The sequence below is a fragment of the Coregonus clupeaformis genome, chromosome 12, assembly GCF_020615455.1.
Source record: "Coregonus clupeaformis isolate EN_2021a chromosome 12, ASM2061545v1, whole genome shotgun sequence".
In the NCBI taxonomy this organism is placed as follows: Eukaryota; Metazoa; Chordata; class Actinopteri; order Salmoniformes; family Salmonidae; genus Coregonus; species Coregonus clupeaformis.
The window spans coordinates 17,136,316-17,161,066 of record NC_059203.1 but is presented as its reverse complement, the minus strand read 5'-3'; the positions used below and the strand labels follow the sequence as shown (position 1 = coordinate 17,161,066).

General features: G+C 44.8%; 1 protein-coding gene across 2 annotated transcripts in view; it reads right to left on the bottom strand.

The window, feature by feature from the left end:
* The window catches only part of LOC121577893 (arf-GAP with coiled-coil, ANK repeat and PH domain-containing protein 3), a 129,041-nt gene that overhangs the window by 50,456 nt on the left and 53,834 nt on the right, over positions 1–24,751 (bottom strand). For both annotated transcript variants that reach the window (XM_041891867.2, XM_041891865.2), the window contains exons 3-6: positions 18,613–18,732; positions 11,397–11,450; positions 4,444–4,502; positions 1,057–1,240 (exon numbers count right to left, since the gene is read on the bottom strand). In XM_041891867.2, coding sequence (XP_041747801.1) covers positions 1,057–1,240; positions 4,444–4,502; positions 11,397–11,450; positions 18,613–18,732 — 417 coding nt within the window. The remainder of the gene's footprint in view (positions 1–1,056; positions 1,241–4,443; positions 4,503–11,396; positions 11,451–18,612; positions 18,733–24,751) is intronic.

Sequence of the window (24,751 nt, the reverse complement as noted above, 5' to 3'; positions counted from 1 at the left end):
TTGGTGAAGTGCAGGTGTTTCTGAGTGTTTATCAGTGTGTGGGTATGTGTGTGTGTTTATCAGTGTGTGGGTGTGGATGTATTTATCAGTGTGTGTGTGGATATGTTTATCAGTGTGTGTGTGGATGTGTTTATCAGTGTGGATGTGTTTATCAGTGTGTGTGTGTGGATGTATTTATCAGTGTGTATGTGAATGTATTTATCAGTGTGTGTGTGAATGTATTTATCAGTGTGTGTGTGTGTGTGTGTGTGTGTGTGTGTGTGTGTGTGTGTGTTTATCATTTTGTGGGTGTGTGTGTTTATCAGTGTGTGTGTTTATCAGTGTGTGTGTGTGTGTGTGTGTTTATCAGTGTGTGTGGATGTATTTATCAGTGTGTGTGTGTGTGTGTTTATCAGTGTGTGTGTGTGGATGTATTTATCAGTGTGTATGTGAATGTATTTATCAGTGTGTGTGTGAATGTATTTATCAGTGTGTGTGTGTGTGTGTGTGTGTGTGTGTGTGTGTGTGTGTGTGTGTGTGTGTGTGTGTGTGTGTGTTTATCATTTTGTGGGTGTGTGTGTTTATCAGTGTGTGTGTTTATCAGTGTGTGTGTGTGTGTGTGTGTTTATCAGTGTGTGTGGATGTATTTATCAGTGTGTGTGTGTGTGTGTTTATCAGTGTGTGGGTGTGTGTGTTTATCATTGTGTGGGTGTGTGTGTTATCAGTGTGTGTGTGTGTGTGTGTGTTTATCAGTGTGTGTGTGTGTGTGTGTGTGTGTGTGTGTGTGTGTGTGTGTGTGTTTATCATTTTGTGGGTGTGTGTGTTTATCAGTGTGTGGGTGTGGGTGTTTATCAGTGTGTGTGAGTGTGTGTGTGTGTGTGTTTATCAGTGTGTGTGTGTGTGTGTGTGTGTGTGTGTGTGTTTATCAGTGTGTGTGTGTGTTTATCAGTGTGTGGTTGTCTTAGATCAACAGTTTAACTGATATGTGGTTGTCTTGGATCAACGCACTAACTGTAAGTCGCTCTGGATAAGAGCTGCTAAAATTGGACTAAAATGTTTAATGTGGTGGCCTCTCACCTGCAGTACGTAGTCCAAGGCCAGGTGCCTGAAGCACTTCCGGGTCAGCGTGAGAGAGGAGGTAGCCTCCTCCACCTCGTGAGGTTTGTTCCTGGGGGCCTGGGCGTTCTTCACCTGGGCTATCTCCATGTCCTCCCTCACACGGTCAAACTGCTTCTTAGTCTCCTTGAACTTACGCACGTCCCTACAGCGGGAAGGAGAGAGAGAGAGAGTGACTGACACACGTCCCTACAGCGGGAAGGAGAGAGAGAGTGACTGACACACGTCCCTACAGGGGGAAGGAGAGAGAGAGTGACTGACACACGTCCCTACAGGGGGAAGGAGAGAGAGAGTGACTGACACACGTCCCTACAGGGGGAAGGAGAGAGAGTGACTTACACACGTCCCTACAGGGGGAAGGAGAGAGAGAGTGACTTACACACGTCCCTACAGGGGGAAGGAGAGAGAGAGTGACTGACACACGTCCCTACAGGGGGAAGGAGAGAGAGAGTGACTGACACACGTCCCTACAGGGGGAAGGGAGAGAGAGTGACTGACACACGTCCCTACAGGGGGAAGGAGAGAGAGAGTGACTGACACACGTCCCTACAGGGGGAAGGAGAGAGAGAGTGACTTACACACATCCCTACAGGGGAAGGAGAGAGAGAGAGAGTGACTTACACACGTCCCTACAGGGGGAGGAGAGAGAGAGTGACTGACACACGTCCCTACAGGGGGAAGGAGAGAGAGAGTGACTGACACACGTCCCTACAGGAGGAAGGAGAGAGAGAGTGACTGACACACGTCCCTACAGGAGGAAGGAGAGAGAGAGTGACTTACACACGTCCCTACAGGAGGAAGGAGAGAGAGAGTGACTGACACACGTCCCTACAGGAGGAAGGAGAGAGAGAGTGACTGACACACGTCCCTACAGGGGGAAGGAGAGAGAGAGTGACTGACACACGTCCCTACAGGGGGAAGGAGAGAGAGAGTGACTGACACACGTCCCTACAGGGGGAGGGAGAGAGAGAGTGACTGACACACGTCCCTACAGGGGGAAGGAGAGAGAGAGTGACTTACACACGTCCCTACAGGGGGAAGGAGAGAGAGAGTGACTTACACACGTCCCTACAGGGGGAAGGAGAGAGAGAGTGACTTACACACGTCCCTACAGGGGGAAGGAGAGAGAGAGTGACTTACACACGTCCCTACAGGGGAAGGAGAGAGAGAGAGAGTGACTTACACACGTCCCTACAGGAGGAAGGAGAGAGAGAGTGACTTACACACATCCCTACAGGGGGAAGGAGAGAGAGAGTGACTTACACACGTCCCTACAGGGGAAGGAGAGAGAGAGAGTGACTTACACACGTCCCTACAGGGGGAGGAGAGAGAGAGTGACTGACACACGTCCCTACAGGAGGAAGGAGAGAGAGAGTGACTGACACACGTCCCTACAGGAGGAAGGAGAGAGAGAGTGACTGACACACGTCCCTACAGGGGAAGGAGAGAGAGAGTGACTGACACGTCCCTACAGGGGGAAGGAGAGAGAGAGTGACTGACACACGTCCCTACAGGGAGGAGGAGAGAGAGAGTGACTTACACACGTCCCTACAGGGGGAAGGAGAGAGAGAGTGACTTACACACGTCCCTACAGGGGGAAGGAGAGAGAGAGTGACTTACACACGTCCCTACAGGGGGAAGGAAGAGAGAGAGTGACTTACACACGTCCCTACAGGGGGAAGGAGAGAGAGAGTGACTTACACGTCCCTACAGGGGAAGGAGAGAGAGAGTGACTTACACACGTCCCTACAGGAGGAAGGAGAGAGAGTGACTTACACACGTCCCTACAGGGGGAAGGAGAGAGAGAGTGACTTACACACGTCCCTACAGGGGAAGGAGAGAGAGAGAGAGTGACTTACACACGTCCCTACAGGGGGAGGAGAGAGAGAGTGACTGACACACGTCCCTACAGGAGGAAGGAGAGAGAGAGTGACTGACACACGTCCCTACAGGGGAAGGAGAGAGAGAGTGACTGACACACGTCCCTACAGGGGGAAGGAGAGAGAGAGTGACTGACACACGTCCCTACAGGGGGAGGAGGAGAGAGAGTGACTTACACACGTCCCTACAGGGGGAAGGAGAGAGAGTGACTTACACACGTCCCTACAGGGGGAAGGAGAGAGAGAGTGACTTACACACGTCCCTACAGGGGGAAGGAGAGAGAGTGACTTACGCACGTCCCTACAGGGGGAAGGAGAGAGAGTGACTTACGCACGTCCCTACAGGGGGAAGGAGAGAGAGTGACTGACACACGTCCCTACAGGGGGAAGGAGAGAGAGAGTGACTGACACACGTCCCTACAGGGGGGGAAGGAGAGAGAGTGACTTACACACGTCCCTACAGGGGAAGGAGAGAGAGAGTGACTTACACACGTCCCTACAGGGGGAAGGAGAGAGAGAGTGACTGACACACGTCCCTACAGGGGGAAGGAGAGAGAGAGTGACTGACACACGTCCCTACAGGGGGAAGGAGAGAGAGAGTGACTGACACACGTCCCTACAGGGGAAGGAGAGAGAGAGTGACTTACACACGTCCCTACAGGGGAAGGAGAGAGAGAGAGAGTGACTTACACACGTCCCTACAGGGGGAAGGAGAGAGAGAGTGACTGACACACGTCCCTACAGGGGGAAGGAGAGAGAGAGTGACTGACACACGTCCCTACAGGGGGAAGGAGAGAGAGTGATTTAATTCTGTAGTTTTTGCGTCTAGCGTTACAATGACTATAGTAGTAGTTGGCAAGACAGCACAAACAGATCTGGGACCAGACTAAGGGAACCTTGATTGCGGACCTCACACAAGGGAGATGAGAGACTGAAACGTAGAGATCTATAGAGATCGCACCGTTGTATCTGTCCCATTGAGGCCATCTCCATTTTTAAGTAGTCCATTTTATTTTTCTACTACTTCTATTAGTTGGTAAATAAACTAAAAGGGTGCATACTGCCCCCTGGAGGGTGTTGTTTGAACAGGTATAAAGCCAAGGTTGGCAATTTACTGCCACCTGCAGATATGGAATGTTTGCTCACGAGGATCATTAATTTGCTGATCCCTCCTGATGACCCGGATGGAATTATGTGATTCTTCTTTAACCCACAGGAAGTCCCGCCCAGTTGACTACTTCAAAATGGTGAAAGTCCTCAAATGGCGCCGCCCACGCTAAAATGGGCTTTTGGGTACCATAGTCCTCTATCCATCTCTATGGACTGGAATGGGCTTCTGGGTACCATAGTCCTCTATCCATCTCTATGGACTGAAATGGGCTTCTGGGTACCATAGTCCTCTATCCATCTCTATGGACTGAAATGAGTGAGGTAGGTCTACACCAAAGAGAGAAGGGATGATACTCACTCTTTGATGAAGGTGTGGAGCTGCTGTTTGATAGACCTCTGGGCCTGGTCAAATAGCATCTGTGGAGAGAGAGAGAGAGAGACCGAGAGAGACAGAGAGAGAGAGAGACCGAGAGACGGGGAGAGAGAGAGAGAGAGAGAGAGAGAGAGAGAGAGAGAGAGAGAGAGAGAGAGAGAGAGAGAAAGAGAGAGAGAGATAGAGAGAGAGAGAGAGAGAGAGAGAGAGAGAGAGAGAGAGAGAGAGAGAGAGATAGAGAGAGACGGGGAGAGAGAGAGACGGGGAGAGAGAGAGAGACGGGGAGAGAGAGAGAGAGAGAGAGAGAAACAGTCAATCCCAAACCACTGCCTCGCCTCTACCAACTCTCTCGGAGGACCCTCTGTTGTCACGCGTGCTGACGAAACTCCGAGGGGTGACTTCCAGAGAGTAGCGAGGGGGTCAGTAAACCCATCAACTTCGGGACACTCATAACTTGAATGATGCATGAAATTCAAATGAACAAATCCACCCTGTCGTTGTACAAAATATAAACCTCAGTAACAGTTAAACCTTTAATTTGGGAGGCATTTAATATGTTACGTGTGTCAAGACTCAAGATCAGACATAAAGAAATACACGTATCATATACAGTAATCAGACACGTCTTGGCCTCTCAATTCTTTTGTGTGAAATTGCGCAAATTAAAAAATTACACGGTGCCTTATGGTATTCCACTTCGCTATGAAGCCGGCAGCATTGCAGGCTCGGTCGAAGTGGCTACCGGAGGACAACAATGAAAACGACCCCTCCCTCACCGTTAACGTCTACCGTAATGGCACCATCATGGTTCAGGGGTCAGAAAGCAGCCTGAGGAAGTTCCAGGAAGACTTCCAGTCCCTCAGAGAAGAAACAAAGGATCAACAAGCCTCTCCACAGACCAAAACCCAGGAGAACACCACTCCAAGCCCTGATAGCGGCACCATCTCTCCAAGACCATCTCTCCAAGACACATAAATACTTGACCTGCCTACAGGAGAGGAGAGGCAGTCAACAGCAGAGGAAACCAGTCTGGTATCTCAGGTGAAACAACAGCGCAGTGAGCTACAGTCAGCCATTAGAGAACTGAAATAGGACAACCAGATAACCTAATTCCCATGACCTGTTATGACACATTAGTCCACAAATCAAGCGTTTTACATTTTCGTCATTTAGCAGACGCTCTTATCCAGAGCAACTTACAGGAGCAGTTAGGGTTAAGTGCCTTTCTCAAGGGCACACTGGCAGATTTGTCAGCTAGTCGGCTCGGGGATTCGAACCAGCATCTTTCAGTTACTGGCCCAACGCTCTTAACCCCTAGGCTACCTGCCGCACATCCTAAAAAAATATTTAAAATATCCTTAAGTATAACTAGCTGGATCAACCTCTGGTGACTTTTTACATAGTATTAAGAATATTGACATTGTTATTCTTTATTTTATTATTTTTTAAATGCATTATTATTTTAGCCCTTTTTCGTGATATCCAATTCAATGCACTGCTTCTTGACATACTGCTCGCTTAACCCGGAAGCCAGCTGCACCAATGTGTCGGTGGAAACACCGTCCAGCTGGCGACCAAAGTCAGCCTGCAGGCGCCCGGCCCGCCACAAGGAGTCACTAGAGCGTGACGGTACAAGGAAATCCCGACCGGCCAAACCCTCCCCTAACCCGGACGACACTGGGCCAATTGTGCGCCGCCTCATGGGTCTCCCGGTCACGGCCGGCTGTGACACAGCCTGGGATCGAACCCGGGTCTGTAGTGATGCCTAAAGCACTGAGATGCAGTGCCTTAGACCGCTGCGCGACTCGGGAGGCCCTGACATTGTTATTCTAAATGAAACATGGAACATAAAGAAGTATCCACAAATTGTCCAAACAACCACAGAGAACTGAGTGTACCCTCTATTAAACTACCCTCTATTAAACTATCCTCTATTAAACTCCCCTCTATTAAACTCCCCTCTATTAAACTCCCCTCTATTAAACTCCCCTCTATTAAACTATCCTCTATTAAACTATCCTATATTAAACTCCCCTCTATTAAACTATCCTCTATTAAACTCCCCTCTATTAAACTATCCTCTATTAAACTCCCCTCTATTAAACTATCCTCTATTAAACTCCCCTCTATTAAACTCCCCTCTATTAAACTATCCTCTATTAAACTCCCCTCTATTAAACTATCCTCTATTAAACTCCCCTCTATTAAACTATCCTCTATTAAACTCCCCTCTATTAAACTCCCCTCTATTAAACTATCCTCTATTAAACTATCCTCTATTAAACTCCCCTCTATTAAACTCCCCTCTAATAAACTCCCCCCCCCCTTCGGCCAATTAAGATATAGCGTGAGGACTAACACATTTCAGTTATCATGTGTGACCACAGATGATCCATTATATTGACCAGATACTCTAGTGGGCCGCTCTAACAAGGAAAATAAATGCCTTGGCACCGGTCTCTTCAGCTAAACCACTCCCTGTACTCCATGTCATCTTCCAAAGACTGTTTGGCAATGACAAGTAGTGGCAGGGAGTGGAACGTTAGCTAAAGAGACTGGTGCTCAGACTAGAAGGCAGTCGGGAGGAGGCAAGATCATGTGGGACCATTCTAGCCAATGAGAGGGCAGACACGCAAGTGAACAACAGGCACAACGCCGATATAAAGTGTTTTTTTCTCTCTCTCGCTTGGTAGAGCGGAAAAACCACCTCCTGCTGGGCGTTTCCCCCTCTCACTTCGCCTCTTCTTCTTCTCTGGTGTGACTCAAACGTTTCAGTTAATTACTGTAGCTCCCGCCTTTTGAACAATCAGGTCTCATTTTGTAAATGCCGGATCTCTCTATGGCAAGACACATGTTCACTCAAGTTTTAGTCAAAATCGTGCCAGTGCTGTCTGAGATGTGGCGTGTGACTAACGGAAGGACAGAGACCGATCCACAGTCCCCGCCCCGATTGAGTACCAGTCAGGGACATTTATATGCCTCCTCAAAACTGCCCCTGCCACATAGAAGGATTTCTGAATATCCAGTTGGAGATACTCCATGTTCAGTCTCTGGGCTCTGGGCTTCTATGTGTTGATCTCAGACCAGGACTGGTGTTGAGGTGGACTACATAGACACAGAGGGAAACACACATCTATTTGGAAAGACATCTCTCTACAATTATATAATCCCCATTCTCAGGAAGCGTTTATTATAGCGTGGTTAAACTGAGAGAGAGAGAGAGAGAGAGAGAGCATCATCATCCACTAATCTACACCTGTCTGCTGGTACGGTGTCCCTGAATGGCCAGAATACACCAAACCAGATGCAATTATTACAACGTTACTAAGTACAGTACCACAGCCACTCCAAATTAGAAACAGCTGTTCAGAATACCTGGCAGCAGTAACATTTTCTGATAGTTTTTCATAACTGTCTGAAATCTGTTGTAACGTTATTTAGAGCTGAGATAACAAACTAGGTCAACATCAAAACCACCAAAACACTAGTAATATGATTTTATTAAAAGGCCAAAATCCTGTGATCTGACCATAAAAACATTGTGATGACCACAGATGTGAGGATGAGGAGAGGGGAAGGAGCCCTAGGAGCCAACGTGTTAAAAGACAGGAAGGGTTTAGGAGACTTTAGCAGGAAGGGTTCAACCGTTAAATAGACAGGAAGGAGACTTTAGCAGGAAGGGTTCAACCGTTAAATAGACAGGAAGGAGACTTTAGCAGGAAGGGTTCAACCGTTAAATAGACAGGAAGAGTTTAGGAGACTTTAGCAGGAAGGGTTCAACCGTTAAATAGACAGGAAGGAGACTTTAGCAGGAAGGGTTCAACCGTTAAATAGACAGGAAGGAGACTTTAGCAGGAAGGGTTCAACCGTTAAATAGACAGGAAGAGTTTAGGAGACTTTAGCAGGAAGGGTTCAACCGTTCAATAGACAGGAAGGAGACTTTAGCAGGAAGGGTTCAACCGTTAAATAGACAGGAAGAGTTTAGGAGACTTTAGCAGGAAGGGTTCAACCGTTCAATAGACAGGAAGGAGACTTTAGCAGGAAGGGTTCAACCGTTAAATAGACAGGAAGGAGACTTTAGCAGGAAGGGTTCAACCGTTAAATAGACAGGAAGAGTTTAGGAGACTTTAGCAGGAAGGGTTCAACCGTTCAATAGACAGGAAGGAGACTTTAGCAGGAAGGGTTCAACCGTTAAATAGACAGGAAGAGTTTAGGAGACTTTAGCAGGAAGGGTTCAACCGTTCAATAGACAGGAAGGAGACTTTAGCAGGAAGGGTTCAACCGTTAAATAGACAGGAAGACTTTAGGAGACTTTAGCAGGAAGGGTTCAACCGTTAAAAAGACGGGAAGAGTTTAGGAGACTTTAGCAGGAAGGTTTCAACCGTTAAAAAGACAGGAAGAGTTTAGGAGACTTTAGCAGGAAGGGTTCAACCGTTAAATAGACAGGAAGGAGACTTTAGCAGGAAGGGTTCAACCGTTAAATAGACAGGAAGGAGACTTTAGCAGGAAGGGTTCAACCGTTAAATAGACAGGAAGAGTTTAGGAGACTTTAGCAGGAAGGGTTCAACCGTTAAAAAGACAGGAAGGGTTTAGGAGACTTTAGCAGGAAGGGTTCAACCGTTAAATAGACAGGAAGGAGACTTTAGGAGGAAGGGTTCAACCGTTAAATAGACAGGAAGAGTTTAGGAGACTGTGTGTGTAATTTTTACAACTAGGTCTCTACCAAACCTGTGACTCCTGCTTAACAGGCTCAGAGACCCCATGGCACTCATCATGTCTACCACATATGGAAGCAGCACGATGTGTGTGTGTACTCTCTGTATCTCCTACACAGCTGTGTGCTCTGATTCTAAACGTTCTCTCCAACTCTGGCTCAGAGCAGAACACTCTGGACTCAAGATGGAAGGACAGAATGTTTGTGTGTGTGTGTGTGTGTGTGTGTGTGTGTGTGTGTGTGTGTGTGTGTGTGTGTGTGTGTGTGTGTGTGTGTGTGTGTGTGTGTGTGTGTGTGTGAGTGCGTGCGTGCGTGCGTCTTACCATATGGTAGCGGGGGGCTGGAGGCTCTGTACGCTCATGCATATGCATGAGTGTATGTGTGTGAGAAAGAGAGACAGAGTGAGTGAGAAAGAGAGACAGAATGAGTGAGAAAGAGAGACAGAATGAGTGAGAAAGAGAGAGAGCAAGTGAGTGAAAAAGAGAGAGAGTGAGTGAGTAAGAGTGACAGTGAGTGAGAGAGACAGAGTGAGTGTATATGTGTGCATGTCTTACCATGTGGCAGTTGATGATCTCAAAGTGTGTGTGTGTGTGTGTGTGTGTGTGTGTGTGTGTGTGTGTGTGTGTGTGTGCTTGCAAACAGTGCATTTGGAAAGTATTCAGACCCCTTGACTTTTTCCACATTTTGACAAAACAAAAATAGGTTTTCAAAATGTTTGCAAATGTATTAAAAAAATATTAAAAAACGGAAATATCACATTTACATAAGTATTCAGACCCTTTACTCAGTACTTTGTTGAAGCACCTTTGGCAGTGATTACAGCCTCGAGTCTTCTTGAGTATGACGCTACAAGCTTGGCACACCTGTATTTGGGGAGTTTCTCCCATTCCTCTCTGCAGATCCTCTCAAGCTCTGTCAGGTTGGATGGGGAGCGTCGCTGCACAGCTATTTTCAGGTCTCTCCAGAGATGTTCGATCTGCACCAGAAATACTCTAAATGGGGACATGGGAAACTCCATTCGATTCATATCATTATATTCCTCTTTCATTTACAAATCTCATGACGTGACTATGAGACGTGGCTGTAGGAGGAGTTTTATTTAGCTGAGCCTGCTAGCTAGCTAAATTTCTTTAGCTAGCTAGCTAAAAATTGCTGTGAAGTCACTGAAATTATTTGAAATAACGATTGACTTAACTACTACAAATTAATTTAAATTACAATAAATAAAGGTTAACTGACTCGTTTTTTGCTGACGTGTGGCACCACAAGTGGGCCTTTGACTTGCGAACTCATCACATGTCCGCTTACTGCGCTACAGAAACACCGCTAAGCAAACAACAGTGCAAGGCATGCACATTGAATTAAAGGGCAACATTTTTTATTTATTTTTAAAGCATTGTTGTGAACACAGAAAATTCGAATTTAGTTGTTTTTCTATTAAGATAGTGTGAAAAAAACGTAGGGAAAACCCAAAAAAAATTGCGTGAACTCCGAAACCTGGAAAAAACGAAACTGAGAAAACGGAATTTGGGAGAAAAACTGAATTAGGCGAAAAATTAAAACGGATTTTAAAAGAACCTACCGAAATGTTTTGCTGTGCATGACTCCACTTTAGAGTGTGTCATCCTGCAGCACAGCATTATGGGGGAAGTTGAGGTCAGGTCCAATATTGTCCAAACTTCTTCCATTTAAGAATGATTGAGGCCATTGTGTTCTTGGGGACCTTCAATGCTGCAGAAATGTTTTGGTACCGTTCCCCAGATCTGTGCCTCGACACAATCCTGTCTCAGAGCTCTACAGACAATTCCTTCGACCTCATGGCTTGGTTTTTGCTCTGACATGCACTGTCAACTGTGCGACCTTATATAGACAGGCGTGTGCCTTTCCAAATCATGTCCAATCAATTGAATTTACCACAGGTGGACTCCAATCAAGTTGTAGAAACATCTCAAGGATGATCAATGGAAACAGGATGCACCTGAGCTCAATTTCGAGTCTCATAGCAAAGGGTCTGAATAATTATGTAAATAAGGTATTTATTTAAAAAAACTGTTGATATTTGCACACAAAAAAAAAAAACGTTTCGCTTTGTCATTATGATGAGGATCGTTTAAAAAAAATCCATTTTAGAATAAGGCTGTAACGTAACAAAATGTGGAAAAAGTCAAGGGGTCTGAATACTTTCCGAATGCACTGTAGGTCTGTGTGTGTGTTTATGTTTTACCATGTGGTAGTTGACGATCTCCTGCAGGCTCTCCCCACACTTCTCCAGACACTCCTAGAGACACAGAGAGACCTACAGGTTACATTTTACATTTACATTTTAGTCATTTAGCAGACGCTCTTATCCAGAGCGACTTACAGTTTAGTGAGTGCATACATTTTCAAACTGGCCCCCCGTGGGAAACGAACCCACAACCCTGGCGTTGCAAGCGCCATGCTCTACCAACTGAGCTACAGGGGGACATGACCGTAATCAGCCGATGTTCACTTACAGATAATCACGGAGATTCATTCAATTCCGCTAGCTAGCAGGCTTGTACAGGATGTAGTTCAATTCAGTGTATTGAAAAACATTTAGGTGGGAAACAGTAAAGCAGGTCTAAAATCTCTCTCATTAATCTCTCTTATTATCACCAACTGTAGAAAAACATGTCTATATTTCACCAGCTAGGGTCTGAGTCTGGATAATGCTGTTTATATTTCAACTGTTATTGTTGAAGATGGGAAATGTTAAGGAATGTAGAGACTAGAGGAATATGATGAATGATCTCTATTTCAGACATTCTCTACTCTACTATCAATCTACTCTATCTCTACTCTACACTACCTCTACGCTAACTCTACTCTACTCTCATCTACTCTAACTCTATTCTACTCTAACTCTATCCCCACCATGTCAAAGGAACAAATGATCTGTCTGCATTTATAAAATTGTACCGAAACGTCCTGTTTCCATCACAGCTGTCGTGTTTTTTTCTTATACGGTATGACTTTACTCGCAGAAAAACTGTGGATGGACACGTGGCTAATGGGAGACTTGCATGAAGATGTTGGTGAGAGCGGAGGCAATTGTAAATATGTTTTTTCTTTTATTCTGTTGCTCAGAGACCACTTGAACAAGGCCAGTCATGCTAAACATCTGTCTCCATTCATACCATTTACAGTGGGGGAAAAAAGTATTTGGTCAGCCACCAATTGTGCAAGTTCTCCCACTTAAAAAGATGAGAGAGGCCTGTAATTTTCATCATAGGTACACGTCAACTATGACAGACAAATTGAGAAAAAGAAATCCAGAAAATCTCATTGTAGGATTTTTAATGAATTTATTTGCAAATTATGGTGGAAAATAAGTATTTGGTCACCTACAAATAAGCAAGATTTCTGGCTCTCACAGACCTGTAACTTCTTCTTTAAGAGGCTCCTCTGTCCTCCACTCGTTACCTGTATTAATGGCACCTGTTTGAACTTGTTACCTGTCCACAACCTCAGAAAGTCACACTCCAAACTCCACTATGGCCAAGACCAAAGAGCTGTCAAAGGACACCAGAAACAAAATTGTAGACCTGCACCAGGCTGGGAAGACTGAATCTGCAATAGGTAGGCAGCTTGGTTTGAAGAAATCAACTGTGGGAGCAATTATTAGGAAATGGAAGACATACAAGACCACTGATAATCTCCCTCGATCTGGGGCTCCACGCAAGATCTCACCCCGTGGGGTCAAAATGATCACAAGAACGGTGAGCAAAAATCCCAGAACCACACGGGGGACCTAGTGAAACTCAACTCGTCGTGTTTGGAGGACAAAGAATGCTGAGTTGCATCCAAACAACACCATACCTACTGTGAAGCATGGGGGTGGAAACATCATGCTTTGGGGCTGTTTTTCTGCAAAGGGACCAGGACGATTGATCCGTGTAAAGGAAAGAATGAATGGGGCCATGTATCGTGAGATTTTGAGTGAAAACCTCCTTCCATCAGCAAGGGCATTGAAGATGAAACGTGGCTGGGTCTTTCAGCATGACAATGATCCCAAACACACCGCCCGGGCAACGAAGGAGTGGCTTCGTAGAAGCATTTCAAGGTCCTGGAGTGGCCTAGCCAGTCTCCAGATCTCAACCCCATAGAAAATCTTTGGAGGGAGTTGAAAGTCCGTGTTGCCCAGCGACAGCCCCAAAACATCACTGCTCTAGAGGAGATCTGCATGGAGGAATGGGCCAGAATACCAGCAACAGTGTGTGAAAACCTTGTGATGACTTACAGAAAACGTTTGACCTGTGTCATTGCCAACAAAGGGTATATAACAAAGTATTGAGAAACTTTTGTTATTGACCAAATACTTATTTTCCACCATAATTTGCAAATAAATTCATTACAAATCCTACAATGTGATTTTCTGGATTTTTTTTATCTCATTTTGTCTGTCATAGTTGACGTGTACCTATGATGAAAATTACAGGCCTCTCTCATCTTTTTAAGTGGGAGAACTTGCACAATTGGTGGCTGACTAAATACTTTTTTTCCCCACTGTATATGTTGGTACATAAGATGATCGGATTGATTTTAATCCGAAAAGTCAGCATGTTACATTTGACCCCGTGGCAGGGGCAATTGTAACATTAGCTGGGGTCAAATGTAACAACTAAAAAATAAAAAATAATTAATTCACTTAACTTCAAAAACATTAATGTTCATGAATTATCATATTATCATAGACGTATGTAATGACTTTGCAAGAAATATGAGTATTATTTATACGCACATAACCAATAATTACAGTAACACCCATATTTGTGCATGTCTGTGCCATTTGGTTCCTCTCAAAAGACCTTAATAGTCTGATGGTCCCAGATTATATCTGTTTACAACTTCCTTGGCACTCACTTCTTTTACCCAAAGCTGTTTAAAGTTACTATTTGTATAATTCATGTATAATTTATACAATCTTAAAGTTAAAATAATTTGTTTTCATGATTTGGCTCAGGGTCATTTTAAAGGGATAGTTCAGGATTTTAGCAATTAAGCTATTTATTTTATTTAAAAGTTTTGCGGGATAAAATCTCTCGAGATGCACCATCTCATTTTAAAGTGTCCAAATGGGAAAAAAAACTAAAACAAATACATTTGATCTACTTCCCCAGTCAGATGAACTTGTGGATACCATTTGTATGTATCTGTGTATAATATGAAGTAAGTTAGAGGTTGTTTCGTGAGATAACGCTAGCTAGCTTAGCACAAAGACTGGATGTCTTCAGGTACAGCTAGCACGTTGTCACGCCCTGACCTATAGAACTCTTGTTTGTTGAGTCAGGGTGTGGAAATCTATGTTAGATATTCTATGTTTACGTTCTAGTGTTCTATTTCTATGTCTGGCCGGGTGTGATTCCCAATCAGAGGCAGCTGTCGCTCGTTGTCTCTGATTGGGGATCATACTTAGGTAGCCCATTGCCTGCTGTGTATTGTGGGATCTTGTTCCGTTTAGGCGTGTATAGTGTATAGCCTGAGGACTTCACATTACGTTGTTTCTTGTTTTGGTTTGTATGTTTATTGGGTGAATAAACATGTACGCTTTTCACGCTGCACCTTGGTCCGACCCGACTCTCAACGAACGTGACACATGTAACACTGCGTTATAATTGCCCCCAACTCAGCAGCCAACACCTCATAGCAAGAGACAGCAATAGTGACATGTCATTGATGTCAATGTTTAGCCAACAGATAATGATGAAAATGACGCTAGTTGGAAATCTTGGACATTAATGCTCCAGGGCAATATAAAAAAATACAGCCGATAAAAATAAAAAATACTTTCACCCCTAAAAAAACAAACATTTGCCCATAAAATGTGCAAATAGTGAGATATCTACTGTAACTTTTCAAGCAGGTAGAGAACCTACAGGGGCATGTAACCTACATGGGCATGTAATAGGGATGGACATTTGAAATGATTTCAGTATTCGAATAATATCATGATATTTTTTCTGATATCCAGATAGTCGAAATGCATGTGTAAAAAAAACAACACTTCAATGGAAACTTGTTCGTGAGAGAGAGAGAGCCGTTGCGCTGCGCTCTGCTTGTTTCAGCAGAAGGGTGGGCAGTGGGGGTGAGAGAGAAGAGGAAGCTAAAATGCTTGCTAGCCTAATTTCCTCGCAAGGGTAACAATGAACCAGCTAAGTTAGCTAGCTAGTTAACGTGGGCAACAATGAACCAGCTAAGTTAGCTAGCTAGTTAATGTGGGAAACAATGAACCAGCTAAGTTAGCTAGCTAGTTAACGTGGGCAACAATGAACCAGCTAAGTTAGCTAGCTAGTTAATGTGGGCAACAATGAACCAGCTAAGTTAGCTAGCTAGTTAACGTGAGCCTACTAGGCTACAACTAGGCTACATATTGAACTTCAATCGTCTCAGGCCAGTGGCACAATATATACATTTATGGTTAGATCAGAATCGCCATCATAATCATTGGCCTGTACAGAGAATTAAGTCAAAACCACAAGTCCAAATCCCCATCTCCATCCATGGCTTAGGAAAGGGCCAATTGAGTAAGCTAGCTACTGCATGACATCAACACAAGCAAACCAGAAACAGACACGTTTTTTCTGACAATGATGACGTTTTGCTCAGGATGTGATTTGATTGGTGTGAAGCCAAATCCAAACTGGCCTCCCCTGGGAGGCGTTTTGCTGCACCAGGACAACCCACAGTTGAGCTCAGCTCAACACTGATTGGCTAATTGTATTTGCTTGCTGGCATCAATCAATCAAATGCTACCGTGACAACATGTCATCCTCTTTTGGTCCAGACAGCATCAGATACATGGGCTACACATACTGAGACAGAGGGGTGCTGTTTCCCTTGCTCGGATGATTTCTCCGGTGAGATTCAGCCACTTGCGAATTGACAAACAATTTTTTTTAAATGTAAAGGGACGAAATATCAATTATTTTATCATTAAAAAAAAAATATTGGTCAAATATTTGGGGAAGCCTGGCTTCCCTTAACATCCATGAATACACGCCACCGGTGACAGTCTGTGTGTGGCACGGAGGGAGAGAGAGAACGTAGCCAAACCGACTCGCGCTAGTCGGACAAACTTGTTGCTGCCATAGGTAATCTATCACAGGGGTTCCCAAACCTTTTCACTCAGGCCCCCTTCCAGCATTGGGGAACATCCCGCGCCCCTGCGCGCACCACATCTATTTCTATGGGCACAAGCACTGTTCATGACACAAATTGTTCACACCTTTCTTGTTGGCAGAGAGAACATTTTGCAGGTTTCAAGATTATTTCCTGCAATTCTATACATTTTGTCTAATGTGTATTTATGTGATATTTGAGTTACTCAAACATTACAACAAAATCTATGGGCAAAGAAACCTAGCTAAGAAACGTTAGCCGACATGGGCTAGTTGATCTGGAAATTTCGGACAAGTTATAAATAGTTCTCTAAGGTATGCAGTGACTGACGTGACAAGTGGAAAACTAACGATACACTACCCAATTTCGAAATTGCACCTTGCGCATTCTACTATTACGACTAGCAACAGTAAATTGAGACCCCGGCGGCCCCTCTGCCGACCCCTTGCGCCTCCCCTAGGGGGCGCGCCACACAGTTTGGGAACCACTGATCTATCCATCTGGTAGTGCCTGTTGTCATGTAAAAATATTCCCAGCGTGAAAATGTTCCCAGTCAGTAATTGATCGCGCGTCTGTGTGGAGATGTTTCTCTCACACCCCCTCGCCCTTGATTTAGCTAGCTAACTAGCATAATTAGCTGTAAACTGGTCCAGATGGCTTGTTCTCAGAGGTGTGCAGTTTTAACTTGTTTGTATAGCTAGCTAGCTAGCTAACTAACAAACACACATATATGTACTTTTTTACATTGTAGAATAATAGTGAAGACATCGAAACTATGCAATAACACATATGGAATCATGTAGTAACCAAAAGAAGTGTTAAACAAATCAAAATATATTTTATATTTGAGATTCTTCAAATAGCCACCCTTTGCCTTTGTGAGACGCGGTGTGGGTGAACGGATGATCTCCGCATGTGTATTTCCCACCGTAAAGCATGGAGGAGGAGGTGTTATGGTGTGATGGTGCTTTGCTGGTGACACTGTCTGTGATTTATTTAGAATTCAAGGCACACTTAACCAGCATGGCTACCACAGCATTCTGCAGCGATACACCATCCAATCTGGTTTGGGCTTAGTGGGACTATTATTTGTTTTTCAACAGGACAATGACCCAACACACCTCCAGGCTGTGTAAGGGCTATTTTACCAAGAAGGAGAGTGATGGAGTGCTGCATCAGATGACCTGGCCTCCACAATCCCAAGACCTCAACCCAATTGAGATGGTTTGGGATGAGTAGGCCTAGCCTATAGAAAGCTGATGGGATCCTCGTCTTTTTATTAGTGGCCATCACTCAGTTTTTCCCCGCAATTACATAGCCTATAGAAATGTTGCGCAACATGAGTTCATGGGCTCTCATGAAGTGTTTGATTAGATTTTCGAATACATTTGCATTGATGACAGAGTGATTAGAGGGACAATAGAGTGCTGAGTACCAGGCAGTTAGCAAGTTTTGTAGGTTACTAATGACTAATAGCAGCATCAGAGCTTGGAGAAGACTAATTACCATGACATGTGGAATTTGACTGCCTTCATGAGTCGTGATCGCCGGTGTGGCGGTAATACGGTCACCGCAACAGCCATAGTGGACTCATAAAAACTGTCATCAAACTGTTGTTTTATTCAAATGTAGATTGTCATGGTCTATCCTTGTACGCCATGTAGAAATCTCACATAGATAATTAAATTTAATTTTAGACAAAGCCTTTTACCCCCCCCAAAAATGCTTTAAAAAATTTGTTTTATATGAATACTCTCCCAAGTAATTGAATACTAACGTCCGTTCGTATGGCCATCCCAAGCATGTACTGTATGAGTTTCATCCCTCTAGCTTGGTTCTTATTGGAGAAATTCAAGGTGTTACCATTACCCCTGCTCTCCCCTAAATTCAGCACACCCCATCACAAGTAAGAATACTGCCCTAAATGCATGTCCAACTCAATGATAGATTGATAATAACTTTTCTGGTCAAATCTACTGAAAAATAATAACTTATATTACTAAGTAATAACAGTGTAATAACAGTGTAAAAGCAGTGTAACATCAGTGTAACAGCAGTGTAATAATGGTGTAACAGCAGTGTAATAACAGTGTAATAACAGTGTGATAGCTGTGTAACAGCAGTGTAATAACAGTGTAATAACAGTGTAACAGCTGTGTAATAGCAGTGTAATAGCAGTGTAATAGCAGTGTAATAACAGTGTAATAACAGTGTAAGTGTAATAACAGTGTAACAGCGGTGTAACAGTAGAGTAATAGCAGTGTAACAGTGTAATAGCAGTGTAATAACAGTGTACTTACAGAGATCATTTCCTCCTTCCTGCACTGCTGAGACAGGTCTTTGATGCCGTTGACAAACAGCTTGTTGGCACTTACGTACGCCCTGCCCGCCTCGATCATACCACTACATAACTTCACCAGCTAGGAGAGAGAGAGAGAGAGAGAGAGATGTACGTTTGAGTTACTGAACCTTTATCCAGTTTGAGTCAGTGGATGCTCCTCAGAGGAGGAAGGGGAGGACCATCCTCCTCAGTGAAATGTCATAAAAATTAAATAGTGAAACACAAAAAAAGGTATCCTTTTTAGAGAAAACTATACTAAATTATATTCATATGTCACCAAATAATTGATTAAAACACACTGTTTTGCAAAGAAGGTCTACAGTAGCCTCAGCAGCACTCTGTATGGTAGCACCATGGTGTAGCCGGAGGACAGCTAGCTTCTGTCCTACTCTGGGTACATTGACCTCAATACAAAACCTAGGAGGCTCGTAGGCCTCACCCCCTTCCATAGACCTACATGGTAATTATGACCACTTCCGGAGGACGACCTCCAACCAATCAAAGCTTTTGCAGTATGAACTGACATGTTGTCCATCCAATCATAGGATTAGGATCAGAGAATGAACCTAGTGTGTTGTATTGGGGTTGTGCCGCAGAGCATTATGGGGGGGTACTATGTGTTGAGAAGCTTGGTGAGTTGGTGACATTATTGGATAGAGATAAAAAGTGATAGTTGGTTTTATAACTTTATTTTTGTGCAATTTATTTCAATTTGCCTTGCTAACTTCAGTAGCAAGTAGCAGTAGCTAGCTAGCTACCAGCTCCAGTGTGCAGTTTTCGCTGCCAACACTACCGACAATTTTTGTTGAAGAACCTCTTTCATTCTCTGGGGTACACGGAAAAGGTGCGAATTAAAAGCGAGGGTCGACCTCTGCCTGAGATCAGTTTCATGACTATTGCTGCTACTACTACTACTACTACTGCTGCTGCTACTGCTACTACTACTGCTGCTACTACTGCTGCTACTACTGCTGCTACTACTACTACTACTACTACTGCTGCTGCTACTGCTACTACTACTACTACTACTACTGCTACTTCTACTACTACTACTACTACTACTACTACTACTGCTGCTACTACTACTACTGCTGCTACTACTACTGCTGCTACTACTACTACTGCTGCTACTACTACTACTACTACTACTACTGCTACTACTGCTACTACTACAACAACTACTACTACTACTACTACTACTACTACTGCTGCTGCTACTACTACTACTACTACTACTACTACTACTGCTACTGCTACTACTGCTACTACTACTATTACTACTGCTGCTACTACTACTGCTACTACTGCTACTACTGCTGCTACTACTGTTACTACTGCTACTACTACTACTACTACTACTACTACTACTACTACTGCTGCTACTACTACTACTACTACTACTACTACTACTACTACTACTACTACCACCAAGTGACCAAGACAAAGGAGATGATTGTGGACTACAAGAAAAAAAAGAGGACTGAGCACGCCCCCATTCTCATCGACGGGGCTGTAGTGGAACAGGTTGAGAGCTTCAAGTTCCTTGGTGTCCACATCACCAACGAACTATCATGGTCCAAACACACCAAGACAGTCGTGAAGAGGGCACGACAAAGCCTATTCCCCCTCAGGAGACTGAAAAGATTTGGCATGGGTCCTCAGATCCTCAAAAAATTCTACAGCTGCACCATCGAGAGCATCCTGACTGGTTGCATCACCGCCTGGTATGGCAACTGCTTGGCCTCCGACCGCAAGGCACTACAGAGGGTAGTGCGTACGGCCCAGTACATCACTGGGGCCAAGCTTCCTGCAATCCAGGACCTCTATACCAGGCGGTGTCAGAGGAAGGCCCTCAAAATTGTAAAAGACTCCAGCCACCCTAGTCATAGACTGTTCTCTCTGCTACCGCACGGCAAGCGGTACCGGAGTGCCAAGTCTAGGTCCAAAAGACTTCTCAACAGCTTCTACCCCCAAGCCATAAGACTCCTGAACAGCTAATCATGGCTACCCGGACTATTTGCACTGCCCCCCCACCCCATCCTTTTTACGCTGCTGCTACTCTGTTAATTATTTATGCATAGTCACTTTAACTCTACCCACATGTACATATTACCTCAACTAGCCGGTGCCCCCGCACATTGACTCTGCAACGGTACCCCCCCTGTATATATAGCCTCCCTACTGTTATTTTATTTTACTTCTGCTCTTTTTTTTCTCAACACTTTTTTTGTTGTTGTTTTATTTTTACTTTTTTGTTAAAAATAAATGCACTGTTGGTTAAGGGCTGTAAGTAAGCATTTCACTGTGATGTCTGCACCTGTTGTATTCGGCGCATGTGACCAATAAAATGTGATTTGATTTGATACTACTACTACTACTACTACTACTACTACAGATGTCGTATCTTAATTTGACCCAGTTTCTCACAGCAGGAAAATAATCCTGCTGCAACAGGAAATGTGACTTATTATGTGGATCATAATTAATGGAAACATTTTTTGTAGGTGTTGATACATTTTTCATTAGGGCAGTCTGAAATGTTAAAGTGGAAACTACAAACTTCAGAAGCCTTTTTAATCCTTGAATACGCTGCAACGTTTGCATTTCCTGCTGTGAAGGAAAATTCCTGCAACAACAGGATGATCAAATGAAGATACGGCATCTGTAGCCTCCCAAGACCAAGCACCTCCTACTACCACAGGGAGAGAGAGTGTAGGTCTGTCTGGCTGGGGCGTAGACTAACTAAGGGAGTTGACCAGTGATGGAGTGGTACAAAAATAGGTGGGTAAACTCTGATCGCTGTTGGCGCTGAATAAATGAACGCTCTCTATACTTTCAATACATTTTTCCGCAAAAAAGGAAAACCCTCGCATAATTTTTTTTTTAAACAAGTGTGTAAACTGCTTTTATTTGCGTTTTTTCCTCCACTACACCACTGGAGTTGACCATGGGAAGGAGCTCAACTCACCTCCTAAAACATGACTGAAAGGACTCCTGTTAAACAGAGCCAATCACACTGATGGTGACCCTTCTGTCTGTCCCCAGAGGAAGGTCACACTCATGGATGGGGTTTAAGGTTAGGGGTCATGATCCCTGGAGCTGAAATAGTGCCGGAGGGGCCAGATGGGGACAAGGACAATGTTGGTGGGTTGGGATCAGTAGGGCAGAACATTATGGAACATGCTCTATGGCCAGCAACACTATGCTCTAACTAACCAACTAAACCACCAGTATGGCCAGCAGCACTATGCTCTAACTAACCAACTAAACCACCAGTATGGCCAGCAGCACTATGCTCTAACTAACCAACTAAACCACCAGTATGGCCAGCAGCACTATGCTCTAACTAACCAACTAAACCACCAGTATGGCCAGCAGCACTATGCTCTAACTAACCAACTAAACCACCAGTATGGCCAGCAGCACTATGCTCTAACTAACCAACTAAACCACCAGTATGGCCAGCAGCACTATGTTCTAACTAACCAACTAAACCACCATTATGGCCAGCAGCACTATGCTCTAACTAACCAACTAAACCACCAGAATGGCCAGCAGCACTATGCTCTAACTAACCAACTAAACCACCATTATGGCCAGCAGCACTATGCTCTAACTAACCAACTAAACCACCAGAATGGCCAGCAGCACTATGCTCTAACTAACCAACTAAACCACCAGTATGGCCAGCAGCACTATGCTCTAACTAACCAACTAAACCACCAGTATGGCCAGCAGCACTATGTTCTAACTAACCAACTAAACCACCATTATGGCCAGCAGCACTATGCTCTAACTAACCAACTAAACCACCAGTATGGCCAGCAGCACTATGCTCTAACTAACCAACTGAACCACCAGTATGGCCAGCAGCACTATGCTCTAACTAACCAACTAAACCACCAGTATGGCCAGCAGCACTATGCTCTAACTAACCAACTAAACCACCAGTATGGCCAGCAGCACTATGCTCTAACTAACCAACTAAACCACCAGTATGGCCAGCAGCACTATGCTCTAACTAACCAACTAAACCACCAGTATGGCCAGCAGCACTATGCTCTAACTAACCAACTAAACCACCAGTATGGCCAGCAACACTATGCTCTAACTAACCAACTAAACCACCAGTATGGCCAGCAGCACTATGCTCTAACTAACCAACTAAACCACCAGTATGGCCAGCAACACTATGCTCTAACTAACCAACTAAACCACCAGTATGGCCAGCAGCACTATGCTCTAACTAACCAACTAAACCACCAGTATGGCCAGCAGCACTATGCTCTAACTAACCAACTAAACCACCAGTATGGCCAGCAGCACTATGCTCTAACTAACCAACTAAACCACCAGTATGGCCAGCAGCACTATGCTCTAACTAACCAACTAAACCACCAGTATGGCCAGCAGCACTATGCTCTAACTAACCAACTAAACCACCAGTATGGCCAGCAGCACTATGCTCTAACTAACCAACTAAACCACCAGTATGGCCAGCAGCACTATGCTCTAACTAACCAACTGAACCACCAGTATGGCCAGCAGCACTATGCTCTAACTAACCAACTAAACCACCAGTATGGCCAGCAGCACTATGCTCTAACTAACCAACTAAACCACCAGTATGGCCAGCAGCACTATGTTCTAACTAACCAACTAAACCACCAGTATGGCCAGCAGCACTATGCTCTAACTAACCAACTAAACCACCAGTATGGCCAGCAGCACTATGCTCTAACTAACCAACTAAACCACCAGTATGGCCAGCAGCACTATGCTCTAACTAACCAACTGAACCACCAGTATGGCCAGCAGCACTATGCTCTAACTAACCAACTAAACCACCAGTATGGCCAGCAGCACTATGCTCTAACTAACCAACTAAACCACCAGTATGGCCAGCAGCACTATGCTCTAACTAACCAACTAAACCACCAGTATGGCCAGCAGCACTATGCTCTAACTAACCAACTAAACCACCAGTATGGCCAGCAGCACTATGCTCTAACTAACCAACTAAACCACCAGTATGGCCAGCAGCACTATGCTCTAACTAACCAACTAAACCACCATTATGGCCAGCAGCACTATGCTCTAACTAACCAACTAAACCACCAGTATGGCCAGCAGCACTATGCTCTAACTAACCAACTAAACCACCAGTATGGCCAGCAGCACTATGCTCTAACTAACCAACTAAACCACCAGTATGGCCAGCAGCACTATGCTCTAACTAACCAACTGAACCACCAGTATGGCCAGCAGCACTATGCTCTAACTAACCAACTAAACCACCAGTATGGCCAGCAGCACTATGTTCTAACTAACCAACTAAACCACCAGTATGGCCAGCAGCACTATGCTCTAACTAACCAACTAAACCACCAGAATGGCCAGCACTGAAGGTTGTTGAGCGTGGTCCATTAATACACTCTGTACTGAAGGTTGTTGAGCGTGGTCCATGAATACATGAATAGACCGGGAGACAGGGACAGGGACAGGGACAGGGACAGGGACAGGGACAGGGACAGGGACAGGGACAGGGACACAGGGACAGAGAGACAGAGACAGAGACAGAGACAGGGACAGAGACAGAGACAGAGACAGGGTCAGAGACAGGGTCAGAGACAGAGACAGAGACAGGGTCAGAGACAGAGACAGAGACAGAGACAGAGACAGAGACAGAGACAGAGACAGAGACAGAGGCAGGGACAGGGACAGGGTCAGAGACAGAGGCAGAGACATAGACAGAGACAGGGACAGGGTCAAGGACAGGGTCAGAGACAGAGACAGAGACAGGGTCAGAGACAGAGACAGAGAAAGAGACAGAGACAGAGACAGAGACAGAGACAGAGACATGGACAGAGACAGAGACAGGGTCAGAGACAGAGACAGAGACAGAGACAGAGGCAGGGACAGGGTCAGAGACAGAGGCAGAGACATAGACAGAGACAGGGTCAAGGACAGGGTCAGAGACAGAGACAGAGACAGGGTCAGAGACAGAGACAGAGACAGAGACAGGGACAGAGACAGAGACAGAGACAGGGTCAGAGACAGAGACAGAGACAGAGACAGAGACAGAGGCAGGGACAGGG